A 26,111-nucleotide genomic window follows, 5' to 3' on the forward strand; every position below is an offset into this window, starting at 1 on the left:
AGAGTGGTTATTTGGCTTAAACATGCAAAACCACTACCCTGGAAATCCAGAAATCTCGCGAGAGCACAATCTGAATTTGCTCAGCGGGTCTGGATTTCCAGGCTACAAAACCACTGGTATGGTCCTTTAAGAGTGCAGTGAACACACACACAAGTAAAATGTCTGTTTCAGACAGTTTACCACCTTAAAACTTGAGGCAGATTTCACCCAGATGACTTAAATTCAAGCCCAATGAGTTCAAAATACAATTTTTTCTAAATGCCTACGAGCCAACTCCAATCTAACCTCCTCCAGAGACGTGATCTTTCCTACAGGGATCGACATCCCATTGGGGAAAGCATCACATCCTCTTCACATCTTTTCGTGAACGCTCACAGCGACTTACCGCTCTTGGTGTCCTTTCCATCCAGTAAGGGCCGGTAGTCGCTCTTGGAGACTGTCTCTCCCACCTTGTCATCATAGCTCTCTTTCTCCAGTGAGGCCACAAAGTCTCTCTTCAGCATGGCCTCAGCAGGGGCCCCACCTGGGACCCCACCTCCACCCCCACCCAGAGCATCTCGCAGGCTCAGGTCCATAGTCCTGTTACTGGAGAGAAAAAGAAGAGGTGTGATTAGAATTATTCTCTTTACCCAATCCACTTCACAGGTTGTCTTGACAATCACATTGCCTGTGTGTAATAAACGTATAACTTCTTCCTACCAGTGAGCATCACATTTATTATTTGTATGTGACTGACCACTTCAGACCTTTTACAAGCCTGTCGATTCAGGTGAGCAATGGTGTGACTGCCCAGTTCACACAATTTGTAGACAGATCGAGCAGAAACTGGCACATGTTGCACTGTGTGATGTGTTTCTTTCCTCTCTCTGCTTTCACTGTTCTCCGTTCACTTTCTCTCCTCTCTCTTAATGAGTGAGACATGCTTGCCTGTGGAATAACTTTCTGAGATGAATTCATGTTAGTAATTAAAGTCAAATCAATGATAACAGCATGTCTATGTAGACAAGTTTGTGGAAGTCAAATTTATGGTGGATTTCTTTTTTAAACTGTTATGACAGCTCAGTCACGTGTACACATTTTCTGTATGTTACAACATAATGGTTGAAAAGGAAAAAGGCTGAACTGACTGTGTGTATAATCTACTTTATTTACTAAAAATACCGAATTTCCAGGAAAACATAATGGGCCCTATTTTAACGATGCTAGCGCACGGCGTGAAGCGCCTGGCGCAGGTGCGTTTAGGGCGTTTACAAATCCACTTTTGCTAGTTTAACGGCGGAAAAAAGGGTCCGTGTGCCAGGCGCATGGTTCCAAAGGGTTGGACTTAGTGTCTTCATTAATCATAGGTGTGTTTTGGGCGTAACGTGCATTAAACCAATGTGGTCCGACAGTGTAATCTCCCGTTCCCTGTAAAAGCCAGGCGCGTTTGTACTTTGGCGCATCACTATTATGATGGCGGATTTTCTAAGCAGGAAGGAGAGGTTTTCAGGAGAAGAAACTGATCTATTCGTGCGTGAAGTGAAAGCGCGCGAGCAGATCATATCATAATACTATTTCACATTGTAATATTTTTATTTTTAATCTTCTGCATGTTTGTGTGCTGCTGCGCATCCCTGTGTGTGTAAGAAGAAGTTAAAATAACAATGAAATGCTGCGTTATTGACTGTAGACCAGGTTTTTGTTGGTCAATGGCGCGATCACTTTCCGCTGCCTCAAGATAGCAATAGGCCAAGAATGCACCTGAACACACCTCCCTGTAAGACCAGCACACCCATGGGGGCACAGATGGGCTCAGGTGCATTTGCTATTTAAACAACGAGGGCGCTGGACGGGAAATTGACAACTGCGTCGGTCTTAAACTAGCAAAGACACATGCGTCGGGCTTTGCGCTTCGCCGGATGCAAGATAGGGCCCAATGAGTGTGCTGTGTTTTTCTTTTCCTATTGTCTTGGAACCCCTGATACTACAGCAGCTGTTTAACGTCAGTCAGGTACTTCTCAATCAATACAAAGCTAAATAAAAAATGGCCTTTAAATAAGTAATGCAACAAAGCCAACATGAATTCATTGAGTATTTTTCCCCCTACAATAAAAGCCATGAACTTTGCATAGAAAATGACTTCTAATTCCAAAATAATCCAGCAAAACATTTAGTTTTATAGCCAAGATGTGCCGATCTAGAGAGAGAATGTGATTTTTTTAAAAACTGCTGCTTTTCTGGAATGTGTTTGCGCTGGGCAACAGGATGTATCCTCACACATTGACTGTCCACAATGTCAGGCGTCAAGACGGCACCAGTGTGTGGACTGACACAGAAAACAATGGGTGCCAGTGTTTTGATGTCTGTCATACACTGCAAGTGTGTGTTGCCATTAAGGTTGTTTCTGCTGATAAAGCTAAAGAGGAAATAAAAAAAATAAATAGTCTAATTGCATAAAAGCAAAAAACATCACAGCATCTAAAAATAGTTCTGGATGGAATAAGAGTGTAAAAGTTATCTGTATTGAAGTAAAACACTGTCAGGAATCTCGTCTGTAATGAAATAGATTCAGCACAGTGCATATGCAATTATAATCATCATTTCAGTCAAGACACTTGAACCATTTATGGCAGTAATATGCATTTTAGTTTGGCGGTGTGGCTCTGCTCATGTGATGCTCTGGAACAAATCTGAGCTCAAAAACCCCAATGGCAGAGTCAGAGAACATTTGATGAACATGAGAAAACATTTAATAGTTTCAACAAGAGCAGCAACAAAAGCAAGGCTCCCATTATTAGGCTGTTAGCATGGTAAACAGTTATACAGTAAACGCAGACCGGACACAGATGTTTAAAAAAATGTTTCTCCTCTCTCTGACATTGAATGATCACAGAAATAAAAGTGATTATATTGATCTATTGCCCTTCATCACTTTATTGTAAACTCAGTGCCTTTGTCAATGTCGGAATCTTGTAAAGAAAATGATGACTTCACTTTTTTCAGTAATCTGATTGGTCAGTAGTTATTGACTGGTTTAAATCTGGTACTCTTAACTGACCCTGCTTCAGAGCGGGTTAGCTGAGCAGTATACAGTAGGGTTACCATGGTGATGTACCCTAGTTAAAAGTAAACCAGCTTCTTGATACCAGAAAACCTGAGTTACTGTGGAAATCATAGAAATAAAATGGATTGAAAGGCCATTGAACTGTTTCCCTTGGTAATTTGATTGGTACACAACAAAATGGCGATTGTTGTTAGTTGTCATAGGGACAATTTGCATCAGTGGGGCCGTAAACTGTGTCGCAGCTCACTGGGAGGAGAGCCACCCGACGCAGCTCGGGAGATGTTCTCCGGAGTTCCAGGGAGTGATGAGGGAGAGCCCAGCAGCACTGGGTTAGCGGATCGCTAACGTTAGACCCAGCCCACTGTTCGGCTCATTCTCTGAAACCGATGCAGCATAAAAGCACGGTAGAACTAGCAAGCTAGCCAGTCGGTGTTAGCTTGCTAACTCCGCCTTAACGTTAACGTTACCCCCTCGCCACATCGTTCACAGAAAACGAGCCGAATAAAGCGGTCACTCATGGCGACAGCAATGTGCTTTGATGATGAAGCATGAAGTTAATTTGACTCATGTAGCGGCTAGCTCTCTGCCTCGTAACTTTACTCCTCCACTGCTCGTTTGTCCATTACTGCAAAACCTCAGCTCCGCGACTTGCCGGAAGTCGTCTTGTTATCGGAAGTTTATATGTTACCATGGCAATGGTAGACATACAAATGGCTGCTGCTCTGACCATTCTGCTACGTCGATTTGAATGGAAATGCACTTTCTACCATTTTATTTCTATGGTGGAAATCTTTTGTGGACTGCATAGTATTTAAATGCTAGTATAGAAACAAGTATTTTCCTCTCTGTCTGACTGCTACAACACTATAGGGACTGAACCTGCAGCCAGTTACATGTTGTATCTAATGCTGCGTTCCAGGCAACCCGTAACCTGTGTTTTCACAACCTTGTACCCGTGAAAGTGCCCTGGAACGGCAGTCAAACCCGTTACTACCCATGAACTCGTACCAGATCTTGTACTCCCAGTTACAGTTTTTGATGTCACACACACATAAACAACAATGGCGACCCCTGTTGATGCTGTATAGACGCCGGTGATTAACGGTGAGAAATAGAAATAAATAGACATAAATAGGCAACGTAAAGTAATTCCGCACATTGTAATCAAAACAATACACATACGATTGTGTACTACTACAGGTTATGTTTATTAAATGAAGCCCAAAATATGTCGCAGACTAGAAATCGCTAGTATCAGCTAGCGCTAGCTAACATCACTGTTAGGTAGTCGCTAGCTTAAGTTAACGTTAGGTAGCCTAATCTGAACCCTGCCAACGGCACGTTTAGCTAGCCAGCTTTGACGGTGTGCCAAATGTCATTATTTTTATCGTCAGACGCACAAATCTGCTGTACATAAACGTAACTAAACCGACTTTCACTCAATCACAGTTTATCTGGATGATGACATGCGTGACTTTGCCTGGAATGCTACCAAGTCGTGAGTCGTGACTTGAAGTCGTAACTTACAACGCAGGAACGCAGCAATAGTCTAAACACCCAGAGCACAAGTGGTGATGTGTTTAGTGTTTCCAAGATGGAAATAAACAGAAGAAGAACTGGGTAGCTAAACCAACATGAACTTAACTTTGTCGACAGAAATCCAAAACAACGACATCAATAACAAAATGTAAGCAACTTAAATCCATTTTGTTAATATATATATAAAAATAAACCTCAACCTTAAAGATGGAGTATGGGTTGGATTCACTTGTCACTCAACCTGCTAAATCTCACAAACATAATCGGTGTCCCAACACTTAGACAGCATGACCCCTGAACAAACTCTCTGTCCTCTGTTTCTGTTTGTCCCTCCATCCACCATCCCAGCAAACAAGCTGGCATTGTCTTGCAACTGTACCACACAAACACACACACACACACACACACACACACACACACACAGGCCAGTAGCCAGTATGAGGACATACAGTATAGTGTTAGCAGGCCTTGAGTGGAACTGTAGGCCATTGTTTCAGGGGGCCACAGTACAGTGGACACCTCACACAACACACACAGTTTGGGTTTCTACCTCTTTTCTACCGTCATTCCTCTCTGTTACTCTATTGCAGTTATGAATATTTTCCTGTTATTGCCTCTGATTTTGTTAAATGTTTCTTTCAAATACATGTCCCTACAAATTCTGGTTACTGGAATGCTTATAATCACACAGCACTCTCTCTCAGACACACACACACACACACACACTCACAAAAACCAATCCCAAACAGAGGCTTCCTAACCTCTATTACCCTCTTAGCGTATTATTCTGCAATATTTATGGCTCCAATGGAGAGGTTTCATAAGCCAGAATGTTCAGTGGCCTGGAGCTGGTGTTCTTTGTTTTCTCTCAGTCATTCTGCCTCGCATTACTCACAATAGCACTCTTTATTTTTTATATATTATTAATGACATTTTTTTTTTAACTTATCTTATACAAATTGAGTATGGCAGACAAAGAAATTCAGTTTTTAACTGATGCTGAAACTTTGTATGACCTCGAATTTAGATTTATGAGATATTTTGGATGATTCTTCCATTCCTTGCAGACAGCTTGATAACCCCCGGTCCTACAGGAAAGGAAGGAAGAGCACTGCGAGCACATGGGAAATGTGCCTCTTTAAAGACCTCATCACGCTGGATAAAATCACAAAGGACCAGAAAGAGCTTTGTATAGCAAAAGAGATTACCAAGGATCATTCCCCTCCTTTAGGAAAGTGCAATTGTAGTCCATACATAAGCTACTGCTTCGTATTATATTAAAGCTGCCCTAATCAATATTCGTCTATCTAACAATGTGTAAAATTATTATGTGTATGGGTTCCTCTTAGTAATGAATAGAGCCCGACCCACATGGGATTTTTGAGCCCGATATTGATACCGATTTTAGAGGGCAACAATTCTCCAATTTCCAATATGGCAACCGATGTGACTGAGTGAATTTTTGAGCTGGAATGAAAATTTCTATGTGGATTGTGCACCGATATGACTATGCAAAGGTACTCAGAAGGCTGCTTTCCTAAACAAATAATTTAATTAAAGAATATTTAACAATATTATGCATTAAACATACAATGTAGCCTAATACTTTGTTTACCAATTGTAGAAATGAACCCTGAAGAGATGTATGAAACAAATAGCCCAGTAAGCCTCATAACTATATGTCCAGCAATTGCTGACCATTTAAATAAACAACTACATACTGTAATGACACTATTTCTAAATCATCCCAAGCAGTGTTTTTTGCATTATGTGTTATGTAAAAAAAAAAAAATTTATCGCCGCATATCGGACGACATATACACTGATAACGATAGATACCGATGTCTGTAATATATCTTTAAAAAAAATTACGAGAAATAAAACAACTGGGGGGGGGGGGGGGGGGGTTTGGGCCCACATCAGTAGAAGTAAGCTGTTTCAGATGAAAAAGCTCTGATAAACCAACTTGTATGTACATTTGTATATGACTATGCAGGTTTATATATATATATAAATATTTGACAATGTATGTTCACATGTATATATTATTGTTTACTTATTAAAAAAGATTTGTGAAAAAAACAACAACTGTACACTACGTGCTCAGCATCAAACAGCAGACAGACATAGTTAGCAACTAGCTGGTGAACATATTGGAGCATTTAGCAGCTAAAGATCCCGATATCTTTCAAGAGTTGGTGGAGACCCAAAACAGAACTAAAAGGAGAGTTAATAGTCGACTAATATTCGCCAGGTGGCCAGAAAACACAACTCCAAATGAATGCTAATGCTTCTCTGTGTCTCCTTGTGTGGCATTATTTTGCTAACACATTAGCCACAACAACTTTATAAAATGATATATCAGTGTTGTGTTTTCAGGTTTTTTGCTGCCCCCAAGTGACCAAAGGAAATCCATTAATGCAGCTTTAAAGCGGATATGATTAAGTCACTAAGGCCAAAACAGCATTTAACAGCATATATGTACACCAAAATCAATTCCTTTCAGAGGAATCGCTGCAATATGTGGATTGTAAATTGGTGCAGTACTCTCACGTGAAACACAACTTTTGAAAATGGCGTGAAAAGAGACAGAAGAGGGAGAGATGATGATGATGACGATGATGATGATGATGATGATGATGATGATGATGATGATGATGGTTGTTGGGTGGGACAGCTGTTGCACTCAGAGGGATTAAAAACTATCCCTGCATCCACAATCCCTTGCTCCAGCTTCCGCCACCTCTCCTCTGCTACATAATCATCTCATCCTCCAAAACACTGACAGCTATTACGCAAGCACGCACGCACACACACACACACACACACACACACACACACACACACACACACACACACACACACACACACACACACACACACACACACACGCAACAGCCACAGATTGGCAGGAAATCCAACACATAACTGCACAATGAAAATGCAAGAGAGATTTGGTGGATTATGTTTGTGTGTGTGTGTCTGAGAACATTAACCATTACCTAAATTAAGCTCCATCCCAGCTCCACATAAAGGTTTAGGCTACAAAATGACTTGGTTAGGTTAGGAAAAGTTTATGGTTTGGGTTACAATAACTTAAGTTTTACTTTCACTTTAGCACAGGACATAAACAGTGGTCTCCTGGGTTAAAGTCCTGTGTTTGTTTGACCTGGCTATTGTAATGGGAATTTTATTTTAACATTATAGTTTGATATCTTACAAGATTCTCTTATATACTTTACAGGAGTTTCCTAATAATCTTTAATATTGTTATAGACTTAGAGACTCCAAGAGAAGAAGCAACTGGCATCATAAACTGTGGCCTAGTTGAGAATATCCTTCTCTTTTTGGAACTCAGCGTTCCTACTGTTTACCTTTAGCAGATAAGGAGGAAAAGGGCCATAACATTTTGAACTGTATCTCCTTCTGTTTCTTGCTTTAAACTGGTGTTTAGGCTATTAACTAGAGAAGCAGGGTCAGAGGGGAAAAGTAGTAAAGTCATTATGACTTTTTATGGTGTTCTTTCATCTGCGTAGCGAGGGGGGTGGTTTAAGTGAGTTCTTACCTATACAGACGTATGTTTTGTCTAGATGGTCAGAAGACCCTTTCAGATGTGCCATGAGTACTTGTGAAACTGTTTTCTCTGCATTTGCAAATGTAAATAAATACTCAAAGACCAAACTTTGGTTTCATTCTCAGTAACTTTTTATTAGTTTCATTATTTGTGTTTTTAATCTAACCTTCTGCTATCAACAAGAAAAACTTCCACTACACTATCCACCCTGAACTCCTCCTTACCCAGACGTTATCGCTCTTTATACTATGCCCCCTGACTTCCTCCTTTGCTCCCTTCATAATTACTTCGGCCAATAGAGGCCGCCGCCTAACTATTTTGAACCTCTCTTCGGTGACCCGCCGTACCAATAGATGAGAGTAGGGTCATACCATCTCAAATCAATGGTAGTGATAATTACTGATAATGGCCATTTAATGGGCTGATAACATACAAAGTGGGTGGTACTCCTCCATTTTGGACAGATTTCCAGCAGCCTGAGATGTGCCGGGCCAATCACAACCGCTTATCTAATATGGGGCGTGTCTAAGATGAAGACTGTGAAAAGGAGTGCTCTTAAGGCATTTTCAAAAGCAACCAAGATAGCTGCAGCTGATGTGGAACTTTCTACTGAAGTGGCTGTACTGGACGGTATATTTTCGCTAAAAGAACAATTAACTGCACATGAAATATGTGGCAAACAATCAAATGCTGGTTCAAATTATCATTACAAGAATAAGTTATTATGTATGAGATTGGTTTCAGTCATGAGACAATGGGCCTCATGGAAGAACATTTGTAATTTTATCCTAAATCCCTCTTAAAATCTCTACTAGGTTTGCTACGAGTGTTCCACGTCATATTCAACCAACTTTAACTGCACAAACTTGTATTCAGATTAAGGCTTTATGATACTGACATCTAACAAATGTTTTGCTGTTGTGGAGAAAGGCAAACTATCTGTAGTGTAGACAACTTTGTACGTAAGAGAAAATTTTTAGGACGAGAAAATTGGCTAATGCCACAAATTCTCCTAAATCACTCGTACGTACCACTTAATGAATCTGCTCTTATGAGTGGTTCTTGGGTTAGGCCCAATGTGATGATGTGATTACTGTCTGTTCACAACCCACCAAGACATTAGACCTCCACTGACATTAACTGATCTGTCTGAAGATGGATATTTCTGAATTACTGAAGACAGTAATACAAAAACAAAATCAGGGTTCAGGGTGATTTAACTCCACAGTTATTTACCAGTTGGCTTTACAGCTGAGCCACAGGTCAGTTCAGCTCAGTGACGAGTCACAGTACAATATATAGGTCTGTGCCAATGATGTAACAACAGTGATTGGAGATTATGGCCCCGGGGATCTGCTCCCTCCTGCATCCATGGGCTTATTGGTTGCAGAAAATGTAATAAAGAATCAAACCATAAATCTTTGGTTGGTTTCTTGCCAATACATAACTAGTTTGCCAAAATGTTAATATACACAATATATTTTGCACTTAGTGTTAGTCACAACTTTGTTTATTGCTAGATTTTACAAGGATTGTATTATGTAAAGTGGCAGTGAATTGTTCCAGCTCAGTATAATCACAAGCATCCTGCCTCCTGGCCTGACAAACAGAGGCACATCACTGCTTTAGCACAGTTTGAGTTTCTCAGCAACTCTGAGTTAACTAAAGGACCGCAAGTGGCCAACACTTAGTGATTGCCAAATGAAGCTTCACGAACCATTTTCTAGCCCACTGGATGGCGCTCTCTGTTCAACAAAGGGTTTAAAGCACAATGAATTGCCGTTCTTTGACCCTTTTTCTTTAAACCAAGAGCGCCATCTTGTAGGGTCAACAAATACAACTAATGCTACATGAAGCTTTATTTGGACATCATTAGCCAACACTGCAGCTTTCAGCTTTGTTGTGGAGGATAGAGAGGCACCAAGTCAGGAGAACAGAGAAAAAGAGAGAGAGAGAGAGAGAGAGAGAGAGAGAGAGAGAGAGAGAGAGTGTGCAAGTGTGCGAGAATAAGAGCGCTTTTGTGCTCTTGTCATTCAAAAATAAACGTCATCAAGAGGCATTTGGTTTGGGTCACTAGTGACACGGACAAATGAAAGGTAGTCAAATTGTAGCCAGGGATAATCACCAGGCACAAAATCAACTGTATTTTCACAGTTATTTGTTCTTCTGTGTATCATAAAGGATGTATATTCTAATTCAGTTTACTATTAAATCAGATTGATAAATCTGAGCAGCATAAAGATTGTCAGCCTAAAAATGAAGGTAAATGAAGGCTATTTGGCCAATAAAAATGCCTGATTGCCTGAGTTTACATAGGAGAAGTTTGCCTGACAACATTGTGAATGTCACCAAATAGCCTATCATGTTGCTTCCGGTGGGAGAAAACTTCATCAACTTTAAACATTGTCACATTTTATTGCATTTTCTTATAAATTAACTGCAATTTCTACTGTAGAGGAGAGCAAAACTGGCTGTAAACCTGAATTCAATCTCACAAACAAACCTATAGGGCTGCCACCTCTTAGTCGATTAGTTGACTAATCGGTCGTTTTGGTCTTAGTCGACTAAGGTTTCTTTAGTTGATGAGTCATTTTTTTATGCTTATTCATGCTTAATTACTCATTTCCAAGAAACTTATGAGCACATTTCTGGTAAACACAAGATTTAAAGTGGTGCTTTTGCAGGATTAATTGTGGAGAAACTCAGTTTTACAGATGGTTAATTAACTACATTTATATTGTGCTTTTCTAGTCTTAACCACCTCTCAAAGAGCACAGCTCTGTCGATTACATCAACTAATCGATTAATCGACAAAATCATATAAGTGTTAGTCGACTAAGAATTTCTTTAGTCGAGGACAGCCCTACAAACCTATAGCTACCAATAACCTCTGTACTTCAAAGTATCTGTTATTTCCTCTTCTATGTTATCGCTTACTCTAAATAAAGGGACTAACAGCAGTAGGCTTTCACTTAATAAGATCAAAAAGGTCACGTTTTATGCACAATCTGGACGTTCAGAGTGTGAGCTGAGCTGTGTAAAGCATTGTAACACTTTAGCTGTAAGACTATATGTAGCAATTTGCCCATTCACCTCTAAAACCAGCTGCACTGCAACTTTAAAGAGTGAGTGCTAAGCTATTTTATGTAAAACTGCTGATACTGGACATGCATCAGATGTGTGTGTACTGTAATAAGGTCATAAGTGATGCTAAAATGAATGGAAAACACATCTACAAATCTATCCAGATGTGTGGTTGCTTGATTTACGTAGATGATAATAGAGCTACAATATAGTATAAGAATGGGATTGTATGGATACACACAACAGGCAATATTCTTACTGGAGAGGTAATTAAAGCTGCTCTGTGAAAAGACTGTATTACAAAAATGTCTTAAAGCTGAACTAATCAATATTTTAATTTTAACAATGTATCCAATTACTACTATGTGTAAGCTATGAAGGGTCACTTGCAGTGATTAACCCACAGAGAATTATCATCTAACAATGCAGCCCACCCTATACGGAACATTTTAGCATCTTTCAGCTAGTAGAGTGATGCAGGAATGAGTCCTAAAACCTGGAAATGAGTTAGCACTTCCAATTCTCTCATCTCAAAGTCAATGGGTTTTTTAAATAGTTTTTTTGGTTAGATGCCTGAAATAAGTTATGTGGTTAACACAAGTTTAAGAGATTTTAGCATTTTTTTTTACAACATGAAATACGCCAGTAAATACCCCACTCGTGAATTTTTAAGTGGTTGATAACAAGTAGCTAACTGAGACTGCACTCGTCAACACTAGGAACACGCAAAATCAGTTGGACGCCGCTGGAAGCTAGTACTGCATGCGACCATGATGTAGTTCGTTTAAAGCCTAATATGAATGAATGAATGAATTTATTGGTCATAACCAAAGGGTAGGGTCAGAAGCTTCAGCTTATATCAATAATATCCTAAATAATGATGATAACCATAATGATAATAATGATGTTCATCATCATCATCATCACCATTATCAACATTCTCACAGAATAATACTACTCAATGTCTATAGTTATCTAGTGTCATGTCTTTGAACCCTTTTTTTTTTTTTAAATTTGAAGACATTCCTAATGTTTTAATTCCTCTGGTAATGCGTTCCATAACTTCACGCCAGACAGATATGCACCTGCTTTTCATCACTGTGTTCCAGGTAGGTTGTTTCCAATTGAGTTCACCTCTGAGGGCATAACTCCCTTCTCTTTCTCTAAACATGGCTTGTATGTTGGGAGGAAGTAGGTTATTTCGAGCTTTATACAGAACTAATGTAGTTTTCTGGTTCACCAGGTGAATTTCAGTGTTTTTGACTTAAGAAACAATGAATTAGTATGATCACTGAAGCCATTGAACTGTTGACTTAATTGTTGCAATGAACATTATTCACAATTTATATTGCTCTTTTCTGAACTGTGCATACTGTCTGTTAGCTTTTTACTTATGGCGATTGCATTTACGCTTCAAAAATCATAGAGGTGTTTATTTGTGAAGACAACTCTTTCTTTCATTTTGTATGTGAACAACCAGGCGCAATACACCACAACATTTAGTTGAATGGCCTCACTTTGTATGATTTCTAAATAATGAAGTCCAAGAGTACTTTGTAAAATGCCGAACTGCTCTATTCAGTCTCACTGTTTCCAACGTCCACTATGACAAGGCCTGCAGACGCAGAGGATAAATGAGTAGCCCAATTTAGATAGGAGCTAACAATTTGGACAGTTGAAATGTGTCTGGGAGTCCGTTAGCGAGCTCAGAAATGACAACTCTGAAAGTGATGGTCATGCCTGTTGAATTTGTATAAATCATGCTATAGGCATCCTGCAGAAGTTTCCTCTTGCTTTGCTCTTTTTCTTTTCTTTTTATAACAAATACAGATGCCAATACAGATGACAGGGGTCATATGGATGGTGAAATTAGAAAATAATCCTTCTCTACAATTAAACATTAAGGACAAAAAGGAAATGCACCACCAAGGCTGTAACTAAGAGGTGTTTCCCATCTTTTAGACTCACGGCATCTAACATGTTAACAAAATCCTGTCATGGCTGCCCAGCCAGTCGCCATGGTGACTCAGCAGCTCCTCGCTGTCTCCTTCTTGATGGGGCACAAACTCTGACACACACACACACACACACACACACACACACACACACACACACCTCTGATGAGCAGCAGTTTAGATTACTGCTGACAACACACTGTGTCAACCTATCCACACACGCACAAAACACACATACATGCAGACACACTTACACTTTGCATCAGTACATGAGAGAAAGGTGCAGACAGTCAGCTTATTCAACAGACCCGTGACTGACTGCGCAAATCTGTCAAATGTGGCCCTGTTCTGTGTTTCAAAGTAAGAGATGATCAAGAAAATCAAGACTGCACACAGGAGATGAGATGGAGAGCCAGTGAAGGAGATTGGAGGTAAAATGAGAACAGTACAGGATCTGCAGTTAATGATACTGTATCTTTCCATCTCTCCACTTCCTCCGACTGTGTTTACACTGCAGCTCCAAGTGTTTTTATTGAAGTGTGGTTAAAGGACAACACATTTTTTATTTCTGTTACACTTCAGAGGGATATATTGTACTTTTTATATTTTTTTGATAACGTTGGTTAGTTAACTTGCATATTCAGATTACTAATATAAAATGCAATTAGCAAAACAATTATAATGTATTATCACAGGTTTAGATAAGGCTTTGTTGATCCCGAGGGGGGAATTCACAAGCTACCAAGTAGATAAAAAAATTATAAAGTATTAAAAAGTAAGCCCCAATTTTACTAGCGGCAACACTGAAGTGATGAACACACTAATGCATCAATACTTCAATACAGTATTTAAAATCCAAAAATAATATACATTATTCTGAAATGGGCCATTCTGTACAATGAGTACGGTAACTATTTGTACTTTAGCATAGTTTGATGCTGATACTTTTATACTTTTACTTTAGTAACCTTGACTGCAGGACTTTTACTTGTAGCAGAGCAGACTGATCTCAATAAGTGGCATATGTATGACACGCCAATTCGTATGCCATTTTGCCGTGTTATCAAGACGCATAATCGGTTTTTAGCGTGTTTATCAATGCCGTTTGTGCCACTTATTGAGATCAGTCTGCAACCCGTCCGCTGGATACGGCGTAGCCATACACGCGGATAGCTGAAATGCAACGTGCTGCTGTATACGGCGTAGACATACACGCGGATAGCTCAAAATGCGTACAGATAACACGCCACTTGGCTTTAGAAAGTGGCATGTATGTTTACGCAGTCATGATGTCACGTTGAGCAGAGTACGTATTTATACAATGTGGTATTGCTACTGTTACTTAAGTAAAAGCTCAGAGTACCTCTTCCATTGTACAGTACATATGTTCCACATATATTTACCCCCGAACCAAACCAAAGATCACCCTTCACTATCCACCCAGTCCCGTCACACTGCATCAGTCTTGAAGCAAAAGTGTGGTTTATTTGTGCAAAGAAGAGTGTGGGAGGAGAGAGAGCATGAACAAAAGACATAGGAAAGGATGCAAAAAGAAGCAGATGGAAGCAGCTGAAGGCTGCATGTGTCCTTTGGAAAGGAAATGTTATAAGTCAATATCCTTTGCTCAGTGTTTCCTTGGGCAAGATCTACAATTTAAAAAGTAAAAAGGTGTATCCTGTCAGAGAGGGCAACTTACTGTAACTCTGGACACATGAATAAAGTGACTGACCAGGACCACTCACAATAACATTTTCAGATATTTGTCTTAATAGAGCCACGTGTAGCTGACAGTGAGTCATACTTCCAGAACTGTATTTTGACTTTGTGGGACTTCAAACTAGAGCTGGGCAATATATCGATATTGTGATATGAGACTAGATGTTGTCTTAGATTTTGGATATTGTAATATCGTAATATGGCATAAGTGTCTTTTCCTGGTTTTAAAGGCTGCATTACAGTAAAGTGATGTCATTTTCTGAACTTACCAGACTGTTGTAACTGACTGACTGTTGTATTTGCCTTTACCCACTTAGTCATTATATCCACATTACTGATGATTATTTATCTAAAATCTCATTGTGTAAATATTTTGTGAAAGCACCAATAGTCAACACAATATCGTTGCAGTATCGATAGAGGTATTTGGTCAAAAATATCGTGATATCTGATTTTCTCCATATCGCTATAAGTTAGTTTTGGTTGAACAGATTTCATATAAAATTGTTACCAATAGAAAGCAGACATCACACGTTTACAATGCAATGCCCTCAATCTAGTCAAGTGTATTTATAACTGTATACTATTGAAGTATGTGTATATATATATATATATATATATATATATATATATATATATATATATATATACCACTGTAACCCTTTACCCAGTGCATTTATCCATAGTATACAATAAAGAATAATTTAAGAACTACATAATCTTTGCAGAATCACATTTTGCCATACGTACAGTAGCCTACAATATCTGGCACTATGTCAAAGTGTGGCATCGTCTCTTTGACAGCTATATATCTGTCATGTTAGACCTTTTTTAACATTTCCTTTCCCTCCATTGAGTAAATTATTTGTAAAAAATAAAAAATAAACTAAAAAAAGGCAAGTAATGTGGTTTAAATCGTTGAAATTTAATTTTGCAATTTTGTCAAACTTTCCAGGAAAGTTATGGCATATAGCTGGGAAGAAGCATTCATGAAGCATTTTCTTTATCGTCCAAGCACACTAAGTTGCCATTCCTTGAGCCTTTTTCTTTAAACCAAGAGCGCCATCAAGTGGGGTCGACTAATACAACTCATGGTCATGAGTCATGAAGCTTCATTTGGACATCACTACTCTGACCGGAAATGTACTTACCAACAGCAGAACTGAAATTTGGGCAAACATGGTGAATCCACATTTTCCTTGTACACCAAAGTACACCAAAATGTACTAAAGAATAGTATCAAGATCAACTGTGATTTGTTACTTCTACTCTGAACCCTGAGCCTAAATCCTAAACTCCTCCTGTGCACACCATGTCCATGTTTAAATGCATTAATGAAAGGGAACATTTTGTACTATCCTTCTCTCACTCAAATGTACTGTCTGATGTCAGGTCTGATCTAAATCTGAGCCTCTGTTATCAGCAGGAAAGAAAAGACCTTTGCTTGTTTCAAATCACAAACCCCACAGCTCGCGGGAAGAGGATGATGACAAAAGACACACGGCTATCCCGTCCTCCCTGGCTCCACTGTACCATATGATGTCAGGTCTGATCTGAATCTCTGCCTCTTCCCTCAGCAGGAGAGAATGACCTTTGTTGTTTCCTCTGTACTCTCCGTTTCATCCGTTCACTGCATCTCTAATGTAGAGCCAGGTTGGTCAGAGGGCTACTTTTCAAGTCATGATGGTACAGCACAGTATTGGTTTAGTATTTATTGGTTAAATTACTTCCAAAAATAACTTGCATATCAGTAATAAATGCCACTATTTACTTACAGTTACTCCTTCCAATCAGGCAAGGGAAAGAGAAAGCCAGAGAACCTCTGAACAAAAGGGCTGTCAAAACTGGCCAAAAACGACATTCGAATATTTGTTCTAAAAAACCACAGGTTTGAATATATTGGAATATCTATTTTTGCGCATTATGTCCATAAAAGGGCAAACAATGGTAGACATAACTACTTGTGTAATGTTAGACAGGACAGGCTGCGGATTACACTGCCGTCAAGGAGTCATTCGTAATTTGGTCATAAACAACCGAGTCTCTTGCTGTTCCATGAATTTGTCCAACGAGATTTTCCAGTTGTCTCTGCAGTTTAAGATTTACGTTAGCGTCTTTGTGCCGCATGATAGGAACGTCATCAATACGCCCACTCGCTCGCTGTGAATTCTATTCCCGACCAGCTGTGCTCAATTAGACAGGAAGCTGAACGTTAAGGAAGCAGCAGCCCACGAATGATCGCACTAAGCGATAGCCGCAGTAGTGCCATTTTTTTTACTCTCTTATAATATTCGAATATTAGTGCTGGGCGGTATGATCAAAAATTTGTATCACCGTATTTTTTAAGATTCTGGCGGTTTCACGGTATATCACGGTATCGTCTTTCTTTTGCTTGACTGGGCCTTTATATAGGTTTATAATGGCTTATTCTACTTTCAGGAGTACATAGAATATCACAAAAACATTTTAATGTCATCATGTTTACTAAAAGCTCTGATTAACAAAAGGGTTTGCTTGGCTCCACAACATTATACAATAATGTTATATGAAGGAGAATGCATGAAACAGTTACAATCTAGAATCTAAACTATTTTTATAGTGCAAACTGCAAAGTAGTAAAATAAACTTAAATCAAATGAATTCACATACAAACAACTTTAACATTGTTTCCCTTTCAAAACAAAATAGTTGTAAGATAAGTATGAACACTACCTTGGCCACAGGTAAGTTAGGTTGTTGTAGAAAAGTGGGCGACTGAACGTAGCGCCGCTGTCAGCCTCCTTCGGTGTTTGAATAATGTTAGTAGGTTGGCGGACGTATTTCAGCGAGGCAAGCCATCTTAAATCCAGTGTTTTAATCATTGCTCTGAACCCGTCTTTCTCAACGGTCTGTAGCAGGACCGTAAGTGGATTGCTATTGCGTTCATAATGTTGCTCTGCTGCATGCTTGAAGAGACATGTCTTTAACGTTAGCATGGCCGAGTAACGTTAGAACGGCCGAGTAACGTTAGCACGGCCGAGTAACGTTAGCGCAACCAAGTAATGTTAGAGCGACGGGCAACAACAGTGGCTAAATTATGTCAGACTTTTTAGAAACAAAAAACTTCATAACACCAGACGGCTCCTCTCTTGAGCATACGTTGTTCTGGTGTATCTCCGGTCTTTCTTCATCCTCTAACTTTCTTCTCTGTTCTTGAATGTGCAGTATCGACCAGAGCCTCTCCCAGCTTAACAGACTGTTATGCTACCTGACTAGCTAGCTGCTATGTTACCCAACATGCCGTCCGCTGGTGTAAATTTGTAAATGTAAAATTATTAGAAATTGTTTAAGTCACAAATTGTTGTGTGCTATGGTGTTTTATCCTGTTAAAGAGAGTTAGTTGTGGGCTATTAATTGTTGTGTTATAAAGTTACTACAATGAGTGAGAAGGGTACGCAGTTAACAGGGTTCCAGTTCTCAATTCTCTCGCAGATTACTTCAGCCGTAGTGCTCTCTATTACGGTATATGAAAAATTCATATCATACGGGAAATTAATACCGGTATACGGTATAAACCGGTATACCGCCCAGCACTATCAAATATACATTTTCATATCCGAATGTCTGTTTCTTTTTACTATTCGAATATATATTCGAATTTAGAATATTCGTTGACAGCCCTATTACTGATTTTGGGTTAACCTGTATACTGTATGTAAACTGATCCTGCGAAAAGTTACAAGAGATTGCAATACAGAAATACCAAAAAGAGTCTGAGGTCATTTACAAACAATTTCACCTTAGTTTGTCCAACAGAGAGCACAAGTTGATTTTTACACTGTATGTCCCGGTGGCACATATTAATTACTGTTTACTTACAGTGAGTATCTGGCCCATCCAACTACAATGGCTCAACTCCTAAGTGTATTTCTGGGTAATGTGCTTATTTAAAACCCAAACCTGTGGTGTGGCACCCCTCACTGAAACACTGCTGCCCAAAAACAGCTTTGTTGTTGGACTGAGTCATGCTAGGGTCTGTCTCGCCAAGCAAGATTAGTGTGTTAGTGAGTGATCTTTGTGAGAGGCCTTTCATTTTCCCAAGGGTGATTCACTTTTAACCAGGCAAGATCACCATGGTAACCACAACTGAAGCAGCAGCATGTTCAAGTTCAAGCTGTATAACATAGCCCATCTCCCGACCAATCAGCTCTCTCAAAAAAAAAACAAAGTCACCTTTCAACAAGAACACGGGCTGCAGATATATTTAGGAAGGAGAACACACTACACTATTGACAGAATATGTTTATTCTATCAGACGCAAAAAAAAAATTGCAGGGATTTCAGGCTCTTAAATCCCACTGTGGCAATAAAAATGGTTTCTTACAGAATGCTCATAGCTTACATAATTCTCTAGAGTCATCAATAATGAATACAAATTACTACTGCACATTAAATGCCCTGAAAGACTTGCAACAGATTGCACCCATATTTCCGTCAGCACGGTGTGAGGCCTCATAGGGAAAAGGGAACATTGCATGTGTCTTCATTACCAGGCAGTGCTGAGACTGTTACCTTGGCATTGACAATATCTGCAATTTGCATCCCGTTATCTTCTCTTATCTATCCCTGGCAGTAGGGTTGGGTACCGAACTCTGTACTTTTTAGGGTAGTGACCGAATGACTTCGGTACTACCGAGTAACAATTTACGTTAAATCAATCAAAGCCAGGAATTCCAACCCTCTGCTCTCCAGACACAACCGTGTTTCACATTAACGTGAAATGGACAAAAAGGAAAAAACAACACAGCGGGTGCCACAGGAGCAAGATTAAGAAAACAGTCTTGTGCAGGGCTCTAGAGCCTCAAAGGGCATGGCCTTGGCGGAGGTCCACACTCTCCAAGTGCCCTTCTAGTTTAAAGTTGTTTTACTCTCCAACTAAGTGTCTGACTCTTTATCTGCTAAATGCTCCACTATGTTTTCCAGCTACTTGCCAACTGTGTCTGTCTGCTGTTTGTTTGCTGAGCAGGTGGTGTACAGTGGGATTATTAGAGCTTTTTTGGTTAATGAGAGCTGTGAGATGGAACAGTAAATTTGCAGGCAGAAGAACCAAAACAATTCAAACAGTAGAAAGGGAAACATTTTACCTCGGCCTAAAATGATTATTATGATTATACAATATTTCAATTTATCCTTTTGAATGTGGCATGTTTTTGTCTTCAGAAGAACATGCCAATTTCTGTGAAAATTAGTGCAGTCCAGGTGCTGCTTTAATCCCATACATGTCAGATGTCAAACATTTTCAAAAACTACACAAGGTTTTAATTATCACTGTCACAGTTAGGCACATCTTAATTCACTGACTTAATTCAAACTGTGCCAATCATATTACACTCAGACTAGAGGCTGAGTCAGCTGTACACAGGCATTTATACATATTAGTTACAAATGATCGTCTTCTCGCTCCCATCTGTCCTGTTCCTCCTCACTGTAGGTTATGATAAAGCAGCTTTTTACCTATTACAGGAAGATCTCCTTATAGCTGGAGGGTGCTATCAGAGTCCCCTAGCTCTTTGACCACAAGGTGTTACGTAATCTTATGTTTTACAAACTGCTATTATGGTTTAGAGATTGCCTGAGGGACTGCACCACTATTAGATCATATCGCTACTGCACTGACTCTGCCAGGCTGACTTGTTGATTTGCTGAATGACCGGACGGCCTACACATTTCCTGTAAAAGTATCTGATTATAACTGACATTGTTATGTTGTAAAATTACTTCTACAGTGAAGGTTTGACCAGTTGAATGACAAGGGGTCGTTGAGTATACCTGGTTGGATGGCTGCTAGCCTGACTTTCTGCCTGCTTGGCTGGTAATCTAGAAGGGATTGCATGTAATCCCATCAATCTCTAAAGCGGAAATCATGGCATCATCATCACAACAGTCAGAACATCTCTGATAATCCATCTAGCATCCTGCTTGTACTTGCTTGTCTTTTTTTGTGGTACAAGCATTGAAGGGTTCCAAAGGAGCTGCACTGGCAAACCTTTAAAAAAAATAAAAAATAAAAGTACATCCCAGTTCCTCAAAATGTATATTTCACTGCAAACACGACTGCAGAAATTGCATCCGACTTCCCAAACCCATTAGTTAATCAGTCATTATTAGCCTTTGGAATGGAAGGTGCCACTGGGTATGGATGAAGCTGCTCCCACCATCCAGTACATTGGCCACTTTCTAGAGATGTTCTGATACCGATACCAGTATCGGTATTGCCTCCGATACTGCCTAAAACGCTGGTATCGGGAAGTACTGGAGTTAATGCACCGATCCGATACCACGTAATAAAGCCCTAAAGAAAATCTACGTTAAAAGTAGTTTATTTATGTTCTTTTTCCGTTATGACTGACTGTCAACTGGATAATAAAAGAAAGTTCTGTGGCATTCATTGTTTGTGTTTGTTCATGTTTCACAAAGAGTTTAACCTGAGTTAGACTGACAACAAAGATAGAAATCATATCACATCCATACAGGGATAGTAGTATACAGTTGTTAAAACATAATAAAATATATGACACACTGGTTATCGGATCGGTACTCGGTATCGGCCGATACGCAAGTTCAGGTATCAGAATTGGTATCGAGAAGCAAAAAATGGTATCGGACCATCTCTACGACTTTCCAACACATGCCTAGCTCACCTCCACGCTACCAGAATTAGCTTAAACTTTTTTCATACTTCGCTTAAAGTGCATTAACCGAAGCTGTACTTCTTTGGTCATCTTGAAGAGACATATTTTTCGCCGAGGATGACATTCTTTTTTTCACTGACACAGATGTGTTTTCTTCAAGGACCAATTCATGTTCATTCACATCTACTTACATCTACACCTTATAATTTGCTTCACGTTCAGTCTGAACACACCTTCACAAGCTTAACCCGGTACTGGGTGTCATTGAATCTCTAGCACGGTCACCATCTACCTAGCATTTCTTTATGTTCTTTCTTACTCATTCTAAGAGAAAGGTCTAGCTGCAGAGCTGCAGAGCTCCAGGCTCGGGCCCACCTCCTCCGGCGGTCCCGAGCTTGAAAAGGAAGTGACCTCTGCAATTGTGTACGCCAGAGACAATACAGTCAGAATACGATAGCATGCCTCGTAGTTCCTTAGTTTGATTCAAAAAGTATTGTAAAATATTGTTTCACTTTACAATTCCTGCCATCTTGCTATGTTGGTGATAATAAATAAAGCATTTTATTCTTCTGCATGCATTGTAAGTCATTCTTCATATGGAAACCTGCTAGATATTCTCTTTTTTCTGTCTTTCTTTCTGTCTTTCTTTCTATCCATCTCTATGTGTCATTTTTATTCTTGGCTGTCTGTCTTTCTGACAAGCCTGTCTATCACTGACCTGTCACAAAGATTATTTCCCATTAAATGTATGCTGTTTGAGAAGGACTCCTGCTAAAATCTGAGCAAGGAAGGGGGATAGGGGGGTGAAGCACACTGTCATTTCATTGGAATAAAATGGCCAGCAACAAGAATAGGTCTCCTGTCTGCTAGTAACACACATTTCTTTCTTTATTTCTTCAATGCTAAATTGTTTAAAACTTTGCTGAATTACTGAGGTCTAATCTAATTTCATGTAGTAAGAAGAAGTATTTTACTATCAAAGTCTACATGGTCCACATTCAAGGTCTAAGACTGGACAGATACAGTGGTTTTTGTGGATTGGGCCTTTAGGACACACAATGTATCCTTACAGTAAGACTGCATGGCGGTGACTGTAGTTTGGGGATGAGGTTATTGGACCTTTTGATAATCAATTAGCATTTTAGAAGAAAAAAATGCCGGGCCCTGCCAAGGACTCAGCCTACATGGGACGCGCACTCTACTGGGTGAGCTAGAGGTCGCCCATATTTAGAGTTTTTTTAAAGCTTCAGTGCGTAACTTTTTGATATTAATGAATGTCCGTTACATTCAAGCCATTGCCAAATGAGTTGATACAAAGCTAATTAAGACTATCAGCCCCACACAACTCTCTCTGGATTTCTCAGTATGATTATGTTCAGAAGATTGTGTCGTCGGGCGACTTTCGCGCGCAGAAACTCGAGTGAAGATAATTACCTCTTCTGAAGAGTCCATCGTGTTTTTTTTTTAATCCTCCGTGTCCTCCTTGGCTACTAGGAACTGTGTGGAGGAAGGGTGGGGGTGGTGCGCGATCACAGAAGACTTGTATCATGTGGACGCGCCAACAGTTTTGTTGTCATTACTTAGAATTCCTCATGGGGGCGACACAAACTATGCACTATAGCTTTAAGTAAAATTGCATAAAATAATACTATGATCTATAATCAGATGTTATGTGTTATCAAATCAAATCGTCTAATACCGATTATGACTAGTTCATGGCTAGTAGTTATGTCAAAAAAGAAATAGTTAAAACTCAAGTGGATCTTTGATTAAATACAGTGTGATATATGAGTGACAGGCAGAGACAGGCGGTAACAAGGCGACAGGTAGGCAGTGCTGGAGAGCCGAAAAGTGTCTATCAAAGTGTCTAAGAAACACACAAAGACTGCCAGAAAAATGACTGTTCTCTTCAACCCTGCAGGAGCCACAGATAACTATTTCAAATTCCTGTCGAGACCCTAAACTCTAAAGATACCAAACATGTCAGGCTAAAATGACAATTACATTTCATTTTATGTAATGGTGCAGCCATGTGTATTGACTTTAAACATTATGTAGCTTCAGTGAAGAGTTGCAACAAGCAGGTACAGAACAGGCACTATGATGTTTCCTCAAACGTTAGAGCAAATGTAAGGGGAGAATTAAGATGTTCCAACTCCAATATTATTCCTACAGCGTGTCTGTGCTGTGGCCCATTTATTATTGAACGTAACATGCATTTACTATCCCCAAACACAGCACCTTAAAGAAGTAGGCTATTTTACCGCAGGAAAGAGGTTTTTTTCCCTAAAACTGGGCTGTCTACGCAGTATAATGGCACAAACATTTTGGAAATTGCCGGTATTAAAGCGATTTTGAGTTTTACAGTTCGGTCTAAGTTTGTGTCCGTAAGTGAAGTCTGTAGTTCAAGCAACAGGCCCTGGGGCCACGCAGCAGCAAAACTCCAAGTGACACGTTTTTCGTCAAAGGCTTTGCTGCTGGGCTGTGAGTAGGGAGATGGGCACTGGTAAGATGGATGGAAGTTTACCATAGTTCATTTACACGTACTACCAACATTTTTATGATACAAAGTTGGATGACTATCAGCAAAGTATCCCTTTAAATTGCACATGTGAAATGGACTGAAGACCAAAACCAGAAGCAGCCAGAGAGAGAAAGACATAGAACAATGTGTACTAATCCACACAGAGACAGAGGATGCAGTGTGCTGTGTACTGAATGTGTGTGTGTGTGTGTGTGTGTGTGTGTGTGTGTGTGTGTGTGTGTGTGTGTGTGTGTGTGTGTGTGTGTGTGTGTGTGTGTGTGTGTGTAGAGTGGAGATGGGGGGTATTATTGTATAATGACTGGCTTGGTCCCTATAGAATATCAGACTCTATCTAAAACTGATGTATCGCCTCTGTAACATCAGAAAAAAACGCCTTTATATAACAAGGCCTTGACTGCTCTAGAGCTGCACCTGCTGCCTTCGAGGACTACACTTCTGTAGTAAAAAATTATATAGATCCAGTACCACCAACAACCGTAGCCTATAGGTTACTGTAATAGCTAATAGGTCTATTAAGGTTAAAGAGACAAAGTCTAAAATAGCATTAGATGCAATGAGGCCCCTATACACTCATTAATGATTACTGAGGAGTACTATGAGCTCACGTCGGGATAGTATAGGAATATCTTTGGATTACTATAGCCTGGTGATATTTCAGCAGGAGGGGTGTACCATCCTGACTGCGGCACCAACATAACAAAGAGACCTGAATCCACGGACCTCTGCAAGAGAGACACAGATCCCCCCTCACACGCCCACTATCCTCCACCATTGTGATGGGAAAGACCGTGCACCACGATGTCAAATTGCCTGTCCGCCATATAACAAGCTAAATATAGGCCCAAAGCCATGGCACTGCAGCGAGAGACATAAATAACGCTATAAATATGACATGAATTTCATCACTCATTTAGTAATGCACGAGAGGATGGCGCAGCGCGAGGATAGCCTACAGTAAACAACGATAATCACGCGATATGACACATCATATATCAGGTATGAATTGTAAAATAATCTACTCTACTCACCGTTTCGATGTGTCCCGTTTCAGTCACAGGTCGCGCGTATGTGTGTATAGGTGTTTGTGTGTGTATGTGTGTGTGACAGTCAGAGTGTGAGAGGGGGGAAAATCTCTCCACCTTTCGCTGCTTGCAGAGCAGACTGGTGCCAGGACTCAGAAACAAGCCCCGCCCCCTTCCCAACGGGCTCAGCCAATCAGTAGCCCGGAGCAAAAAAAAAAAAGCCTGTCTGATCTGCAGGCATCAGGGTTGCTGATGCTGCTGCCTTCATGTGCTGCCGTAAATATGAAGCTTTTGACTTGATTTTATTTTCATTTTTTTTTTGTAAAATACGTTGCAGTAAATCCAATGAATAATTGGGGTGGGAATCACCAGAGGCCTCATGATACGATATCATCACGATACTTATGTCACATTGCCATACAATATTATTGCAATTTTAAACATATTGTAATATCCTGCGATATATTGCAATTTATTACCTTTTTTCTAACTTCAAATTTTTCCCAATTTCAAATTATGTCCCCAAAAAGGAAACTTTGTCAACATGTTTTTTAACTAAAAAGATACATTTCTCTGTTTGTTCATCTCACTTCAATTGTATTGCTGCAAAATGGGATTGTCAAGCAGACAGACCAACACGTATATACAGTAATAAAAGATCTATACTTGCCGTCTGTGTATCGATACAGTATTGCCACAGAAAATATCGCGATACTATGCTGTATCGATTTTTTCCCCCACCCCTAATGAATAACATGTTATTTCCAACATGGACACAAACTAAAAAAACAATTTTTGAATATATAAATTAGGTAACAAATTACCTTAGTGATCTACAAACTAACAATAACTAATCCATATTAAAATATTAAAAAAAACTTGCACCATAGATAAGCCATTACCTGAGAATAAAAAAAATATACAAGGCATGCATCAATATGTCATTCACACTGACATCAGGG

At 39.7% G+C, this 26,111-nt stretch overlaps 1 protein-coding gene across 6 annotated transcripts in view; it reads right to left on the bottom strand.

Annotated features, from left to right (window-relative positions):
* map4l (microtubule associated protein 4 like) overlaps nt 1-25,341 on the bottom strand; it is a 105,197-nt gene extending 79,856 nt beyond the window's left edge. For all 6 annotated transcript variants that reach the window (XM_036004880.1, XM_036004882.1, XM_031287547.2 and 3 more), the window contains exons 1-2: nt 25,156-25,341; nt 386-585 (exon numbers count right to left, since the gene is read on the bottom strand). In XM_036004880.1, coding sequence (XP_035860773.1) covers nt 386-575 — 190 coding nt within the window. In that variant the 5' untranslated portion in view covers nt 576-585; nt 25,156-25,341. The remainder of the gene's footprint in view (nt 1-385; nt 586-25,155) is intronic.
* Nucleotides 25,342-26,111: the final 770 nt, after the last annotated feature.

This window comes from Sander lucioperca, chromosome 9, assembly GCF_008315115.2.
Source record: "Sander lucioperca isolate FBNREF2018 chromosome 9, SLUC_FBN_1.2, whole genome shotgun sequence".
Lineage (NCBI taxonomy): Eukaryota > Metazoa > Chordata > Actinopteri > Perciformes > Percidae > Sander > Sander lucioperca.